Consider the following 8,252-nt stretch of genomic DNA (forward strand, 5'->3'; position numbering starts at 1 on the left):
ACATGTTCAAGATCAGGCCTACAGACTGTGAAGGGATGGGTCCTTCCCCCTTTTCTCTCCTCCCATGGCTGGGATTGGGATGCAGGGCGAGCCATTGTCCCCAGAGATGAGCAGCAATACAAAGTGAATCCAGGTATGTGCTAGGTTCCCGAGGAGAGCCCCACTAACAGCTTGGACTTTAAATGAGACAGAACTCATTTTATTTAAGTCACTTATTTAAAAAAACAAAACAAAACAAAACAAAACTGCCCGTTACACAGTGTTTGCTTTTCTGCATGGGGATTTTTTCATTTAGCCTAAGTCTTCCAGTCTCATTTGCCTTGCCACAAAGACAGAATTTCTTTGCCTTTGAAGACAGAATAAATCTCCATTGAATATGCCACACTTCTTTTATTCAGTCACCTGTTTGTAGATACTTATGTTGTTTCAATGTCTTGGCTACTAAATACAGAGATCTTTTCAACATATTGCTTTCATTATCTTGGGATATATACTTAGAAGAGGAAGTGCTGGGTTCAGGGCATAGAGTTTCCAGCTTGTAGTCAAATAGCATTGAGAAATATTGGCTACTTTTGGTTACTTTGTGATCTTTACTGTGGAAGAGGAGTTTGAAATAAAAAAAAAAAAACAAAAAACAAAACTTAGCCAGGCTTGGTGGCACACACCTTTAATCCCAGTGCTTGGGAGACAGAGGCAGGGGGACCTCTGTGACTTCCAGGCCACCCTGGTCTACATAATGAGTTCCAGGCCAGACAGAACTACATAGTGAGACTCTGTTTCAAAAAAACCAGACCAAACCTAATAATAAGCAGTGGTTATTTTTTATATTTGCACCTTCTTAGTGCTTTTTCATCTTAAAAATCAGCTCAACACAATGGAAGGGAAGTTGAAATCATAAATGTACATGAAAAGAAATATATCTTAAAAAAACTCATGAAATTTGATAACTCTGTTCCTATATAACAGCCTCAATAAGAAAAGATGTGCACTATCTTGGTCACAAAGATGCTTACTATAGTTTATAAAATTATTAATAAAAAGGCAGGAAGAAAATTACTTCTGAGGGATTTACTTCAATCACTGGAATTAACATAAGAGAGTAATATGCCACTATTTGAAATATTGTAGTTGAATATTTAAATAACATGAAAAATTAACTGAAAATATATTAGGTACAGCATGATCTCATTTTGGTTTAAAAAGATCAATGGCCGGGTCTGGGGGTATGCGCCTTTAAATACAGCCTTTGGGAGACAGAGGCATCTGTGTGAGTCGGGGGTCAGTCTGGTTTACATATTGAGTTCCAGGCCACCCAGAATTACATGGTGAGACACTGTCTAAAAATAAAAAAAATGTATGAACAAATAAATATGTATTGGTGACCACTGTGGGGCAATAGTCTGTATATATTTGTGTATGTATGTATGTATATATGTATTTATAGGGACCAATGGAGGCTAGGTTACATACCAAAATAATAATAATGGTGGAAAGCTCTGCACGGTTAATTTATAGAAAATATTCGCTATTTTTTCTTCTCTAAGTTTTCTAACATGAAAACATTTTTACTTTTGCAATATGGCAAAAATTAACTAGAAAGCAGTACATGATATTCAGTGAATTAAAATCTTGAAAATAAAGATGTTCTCTGGCAAAAACAAAGAAGAAATCCTTTTAGCTTGTTTACAAAGTCAGCAACACAATACACAGATGTGCTCTTCGCTTCCCGGATACTCTGAGTTCACATGTGTTTTTCCACAAGTTCATGAGAAGCTTGGAAACTTATTAGTTTCCAACACAAACATACCACACACACACACACACACACACACACACACACACACACACACACCACAGATAAATGCAAGGCAAATGGGAAATCACAGGTATGTAAGAAAATTTCCTTCCTATCATTCCTTTGCTTAAACAGACCAGAATTAAGCATGTCCTCATAATTCCAGTAAGCTTTAAAAGTGATTTACATACTTTATGAAGGGGAGTTCTGGAAAGATTCAAATAATACAATGTTCTGTTTTTCTGAAAGGTCTTCAAAAATATTTTATTAGGCAGCCACTTGGCTTCACTTGAGTAGGCCACTGTAACATTGCAATGTATTTTCCAAATGTTTTGTTAACTGTGTTGAGATCTAACCACTTGCCTTAACCAATTTTAGTGTCACTTTCTCAAAATAAAGACTTATATATTTTTTCTAACTTCTTTTACTGATTAAACATTCACAGGAGAATCTAGATACTTCTAAAATTCATTTTCACTAATCATCTATAAACAGGCAAACCAGTATATGGCTCTTCTAATGTGAATAAACAGGCTTGTATGGCCCCAAGAGACCATGGATATAAGAAATACATGCACTGAAATAACTGTGCCTTTGATCAATTGTCAGGCCCGCTGTCACCTTAGATGAAATATATTAAGCATACACCTTAACTCTTCATACCCACTAGAGCTGTGGTTCTCAACCTTCCTAATGCTACAGCCCTTTAATACAGTTCCTCAAGTTGTAGTGTCCCCCAGACCATAATATTATTTCATTATGTTGGGTGTGGTGGAGCATGCCTTTCGCATTTAATCCTAGCACTTGGGAGGCAGAGCCAAGTAGCTCTCTGAATTTGAGTCAAACCTGGTCTACAGAGTGAGTTCTGGGACAGCTAGGCTACACAGAGAAATCCTGTCTCAAAAATCAAACCAAAACACACCCACATACACATTTGTTGCTACTTCATAACTATAATTTTGCTACTGTTATGAGTCATAATGTAAATATCTGATATGCAGGGTATCAGGCATGACCCACAGGTTGAGAACCTCTGCTTTACAGCCACGTACAATGTTTCCCCTCACCCCAAACAGAACTGAAAGACCTGTTACCTCAACTTCCTGACTTCTGTCAATGACAGAAGGCATTGACCACTGCATTATCACCTGTCAGTTACTGACCGGAAAAGCCTGCATTCAGGTTCTCACTAGGCCCAGGCTATTATCACAGCCTCTCATTTGTCTCTGCATTGCTAATCTTTTGCCACTTGAATCCAAACAGCGGCAGGCTGCCAGCCAGCCAGCCGGCTTAAATTCTACTTTAATCATGTTACCATGCAGTTCAAGAACAGACTATTGAATTCTCTCCTTTGAGCAGGGAAATCAAACCCTATAATGGCATTCAACCCCCCTTTCTAATGTTATCTGCTGCTCCTGTTCATGGGAACTCTCTGCCATCAGGCTGATGCAGCACCAACCCTGTTGATGGCTCATTTGGACTCTTCTCTCACCTCTTTCTTCTCAGTGCAAATCCATCCACTTGGCGTGTTCAGCTGAAATACCAATGCAGATTTCAGCAACCATCATAGCTGTAAATAAAAGACTCTTCCTTTTCAAAACTCTCCTAGTGTCTGACCCACTGATTAAGAAGTAAGCCATACATCTTCCACCATCTAGCAACTACACATCTACGATCTAATTTCGTTAATTAGAGTCGATTCCCTCATGGACTTTGTATTTGCTTTACTTCCCACATCCCTTGACAGGGAGCTAGAAATCTGCTAAGTGCTTAAGTGATATTTGGTAAGCAATGAATCATCTGCACATTTTTGAATAAAGACAAGCTGTGTGTGTGTGTGCATGTGTGTTTGGTGTGTAACCTTCTATGTGTTCACTAAGACCCTTCTCCAACAATAAGGATATTATTTTGTGTGGGGTCCCTAAGACCATGCCTAGAGTTTGGCGATTCCTTAGAACTCAATGGACACAGCATACAGCCGTACTCATTGCTGAAGACATTATAGTTCCAGAATGCATAGCGGAGTTAGCTCCCAGCTTCTCCAGCATCGGATTGGGGGTGATGTGCTGTCTAACAGGGGCGTTTATCAGGTTTAACTAGGACTGGCTGCTTAGGCAACTGTCTCCTGCTTATCAGGATGCAAACTCCAGGCTCTCAGAAGGCATTTAGTGTGAACCACATAGTTGTACAAACAGGTAAGCCACGCTTGTCATCCAGGGGAGAAGATCACGGCACGCATCAGAGGTGCTCTTGTCAGCTGGCCTTTCTAAGATGGCAGTCATGAGCCCACTTCAAGTCTTTTACACAGAAGTCATTTCATATTGCTATGGGAGAAATGTTAGTCTCAACCATTTATGATTCTAAATTCAAGTCCAGTATTCAGGGCTGTATTCTTTAGACTGGCACCTGCTGTTTAAGCTACATAAGTTTGATTATTTCAGGTTTTCTATTTCTTCCTGTAAAGAAAGGTATTTGCTTTTTATTACTATGTATACGTGTGTGTGTGTGTGTACGTGTGTGTGTGTGTGTGTGTGTATGTATGTCTGTGTGGGGGGCACACATGCATGTTTTAAGGCTGCCTCGTGTAGTCCAGGCTAGCATCCTTCTGCTTCTACCTTAAGTTCTGGGCCCGAGGTCTGCACCACTATACCTGGCTCAAGGGATGACTCTTAAACCAACACTTTGGTGGGACAAAGGAGTCAGTAGAAAATCTAAGTAAACTTCTTCATCACCGAATGCCAAAGTACTTTCAGTGTTTCAGGTGTGTTGTCCTAGGAACTCCTCAAGATGGACTCAAATCACTGACTTGTTGGAGCTTTCCAAATTTTAGCTGTGAATGCCTAAGTAAACCCATGCACGTTCAACACAGTGGAACTGAGGTTTGCCACCTCATTCTAAGCCCTAGTTAGGGTGCGATAACCTCAATTCTCTCGATAAAGTCAGATTTTAGTTGGAGGAAGGGTTTGACACAGGCAACCTGACTTTTATTTTTTCCTGTGTGGAGAAATCAATTATAGCCCTCACACCTTAAATCATGAGGCAGCTGCCTACACAGAAACTCTTCAACAGCACACACCTTTTCCTCTATCTGTCATCAAGGTGTTTGGAGTTAGAGCTGGGCCAGAATCTTGGCATCATGTGATCAGACAGGAGAGGATCCTGGGAAGATATGCTTCCTAAGAGTCAATGTATTTACTAGCATAATAAGAATCTCCACCTCATGGCCCTGCTTATGGTAGTAAATAAGAAAGTATGTTTAAAAGGCCCAGTGGATATGTGTACTAGGAGTGAGGTAGGGGCGGGGGGGATAGACAGACAGACAGACAGACAGACAGACTGCTTTTGATGACTAACAGGCTTTTGAGATGAAGCAAGCCAAATCAACACTCTGCAGAAAAGGAGGTAGAAGAGAAAGAAGGTGGTAGGCCCATGTTCTGACCACCAGGTGTCACCACTGAGGCGGGGGCTTAAGCCTATCTGTTCCAAGTTGGGGGAGGGGGGTAAGAACCCTCCAGGAAAACTTTGTCTAGGCCTCAGGGTAAGGCTGTCACTTGATCCCCACTTCAGAATTTCCATCGCAAGAGCTAGGAAATTACATACACACACACATACATATACATAAACACACACATATATGTATATACATATATATATAGTATGTGTGTATGTATGTATTATTATTATTTTTCCTCCCCCATAGTTCATTATTCTCTGACAGGAGTGTTAAAATGGTTGTATAATCAATTAGCTGAATGCCTACAGGTTTGTCATCAGTTTAATATCGAAAATTATCCTCGGTGGATTTTTTTTTTATATATATATTTTTGAGGATCAATAGTGCCTCATACATCTGTTCATTTAGGCAATTAGCCGTTTCCTGGCTTCCACAGACTTCACTATTGTCGCAGAGGGCAGTTTTCTGGCTTCCGTCCCATAGCCCATTGACATTATTTCCTTTACATTATTAATGGGACAACACATTAAAAAGAATTTTTTTTTAGGGTAAAAATGAAGTATATATAGACAAAAATACATGGACGATGAGCCCTTCTCCTTGACTTTAAGAACTTAAAAGTTCATTCCAAAACTTCTTCCAATTCTTCTGTTTTCTTGTAGAGAAAAATATCTAAGATCAAATCTATCAATCTGTAACCTGCCCTTAAATTACTCAAGGAATCCTGCCATACACGGCTGCGTTCTGTCACCTGCTGCCAGATTGTTTCCCAGTGTCTAGGCGCTCATTTTAAAAGGAGGACAAGGTCTGGGCTCTCTTAATTCTAGGTCCTGCACTGAGACCCACTAGTGGCCACTTGAAGATGGGTAATTGAGAATATAAGCACATTAACTGGAGACAGAGCTCTGAGGCAAGCCAAAGACTACACAGTCTCATCTGCCAGGAACACTTGACTCAAGTCAAGCCCGACCAGGCGTATCCCAAGCTCTATGGTGGCCACCCTAAGTCTCAGTCAAGTCTCAGGAATTATGTCAACCATAGGCGGTTCCGAGCAGGAGCTCTTGGACTGTAACAGTTTGGGTCTTTTTTTTTTTTTTTGATTCTTAAAGCTTTAAGGTCTCCATTGTATTTTGCAAATATGGGGATGTCTTCGGAGAAACCAGAGGCATCCTTTTCTGGGTCTCCACCATTCCCATTCCTGAAGAACTGGGGGGAAAGCAGACTCAGGGGCCACCTAGAGATAGGAGCGCCGGACAAACCCGCCCAGCCCACTGCGAAGCACTTGGCGCCGTTTGTTCGATGCCCTGACTGATTTCAGACTTGTCTCTGGAGGACGATGAGCTCACCGAGCTGGCGGCTCGGCAGAGCAAAGGGGCCAAGGAGAGGGGCAAGGAAAGGGATGCTGGCCGTGCAAGAAGCCCCTGACTGCGGGCGGGCGCGGGGAAGCAATTCCGGGGCTCGTTACCTGGAGGACTCGGCGGTGAAGCTGCCGCCGTCCAGCAGCCGCATCTTGCAGAAGAGGACCCCGTTGACGAAGGGCACCGAGGAGAGCTCCTCGAGCTCGAAGTCCACCTTAAACTTAAACTTCTTCTTCTTCATCATCCTGAGGGCCAGGCGCCGGCGAGCGGACTGCGCGGACGGGCGCCTCCGCCTCAGCTCGGCCGAGCCTCGGATCCGCCCAGCCCCATGGCCCGGGCTGCGAGCAGCGCGTGGGGGCGCAGCCGGGGGCCGCCGCGAGTCGGCGGGAGCCGGGGCCGCCTGTCGCGGCAGCCCGGGCCGGAGAGCACCGGCGGCTGCAGCGCGGACCCCGGCCACCCGCGAGGAGCGGTCGCCTTGCAGCTCGCCCCGGGGAGTGGGCGCCCTTTCCGCACCGCCGCCGCCGCCCGTCTGATCGCGAGCAGGGAGAGAGGCGCCGCTAGGAGAACGGTCGCCGCCGCCGCCTCCCGGCCCGGGGCGCCCCCAGCGGCCGCGGCCGGGAGCGCACTCAGCGCGGAAGCGGGCGGTCCGCGGAGGGCGGAGGAGCTCGGGGCGGGCGCGCGCCCCGCCGCCGAGGGAAGCTGGGCAAGCTAACACGCGACAGCAGCGAGCTCGGCACGCCTCCCCGGGGTTAAAAAAAGACAAACCCAGCCGAAAAAGCTTCCTTCTGCAGCTTCCTCTGCGCCTTTCCTTTCTGGGTTTGCACCGCCCCCCCTTTTCTTCCCCTCCCCCTCCAGTGATTTCAAGGCCTCTGGGTTTGGAGATAAATAGAGACAAATAGAATCCCAAACCTAAAAATCTTCTGTAGGATCTCTAAAAGCCACTAGCTATTAAACATTAGATGAAAGTCGGGTAGGAGAAAGGAAAAGATTAAAATGTGCTGTGGCCACACCAAGTGCCCAAGCAAGGGGCTGTGCCTCGTGTTTCCTGTCATTGATGGCTTGTTTATTTAATTTCTGTCACCCAAGAAAGAAAAAGGACCAGAAGAGTTAAAATATGTTTCCCTTTAAAATCTGTCCATACTGTGAACCATAACATATGAAGTCATATTCTGAAGGCATACTTAAAAAATTCTTAGATGAATAACAATTGCCTACACACATTCACACACACACACACAGACACAGACACACACACACAATAGCTATTGTTAAAAATGTGTGTTATGAACTTAGCTGCATAATGTTTTTAAGGGGGGGGATGCTTCTAGTCACTGTTGTTTGTTTTGTTTTTTAGTCAAGGTCTCGCCATGTCATGTTTATGCAGTTCTAGGAATCGAACCCAGGACTTTCAATCATGCTAGCTACATCCCCAGCCTGGGATCTGGCCTTTATAATCTTTGGAAAGGTATAATTAAAAAGAATCTTCTTTGTAGATCACTCCCTTACCTTTTTTCAAAATTCAATTTATGTGTCTGGGTATCTTGCCTGTGTACATGCCTGTGTACCACATGTGTGTCTGGTAACTGCAGAGACCATAAACAGTGTGTCTGGTACTCTTAAACTGGAGTTCTAGACAGTTGTGAGC

The 8,252-nt window shown here is 43.8% G+C and overlaps 1 protein-coding gene across 1 annotated transcript in view; it reads right to left on the minus strand.

Annotated features, from left to right (window-relative positions):
* The window catches only part of Fam102b (family with sequence similarity 102 member B), a 51,834-nt gene extending 44,741 nt beyond the window's left edge, over positions 1-7,093 (minus strand). The window contains exon 1 of the mRNA XM_031375220.1: positions 6,715-7,093. Coding sequence (XP_031231080.1) covers positions 6,715-6,851 — 137 coding nt within the window. The 5' untranslated portion in view covers positions 6,852-7,093. The remainder of the gene's footprint in view (positions 1-6,714) is intronic.
* Between the last annotated feature and the right edge of the window lie 1,159 nt (positions 7,094-8,252).

Source organism: Mastomys coucha, unplaced genomic scaffold (genome assembly GCF_008632895.1).
Source record: "Mastomys coucha isolate ucsf_1 unplaced genomic scaffold, UCSF_Mcou_1 pScaffold16, whole genome shotgun sequence".
NCBI lineage: Eukaryota > Metazoa > Chordata > Mammalia > Rodentia > Muridae > Mastomys > Mastomys coucha.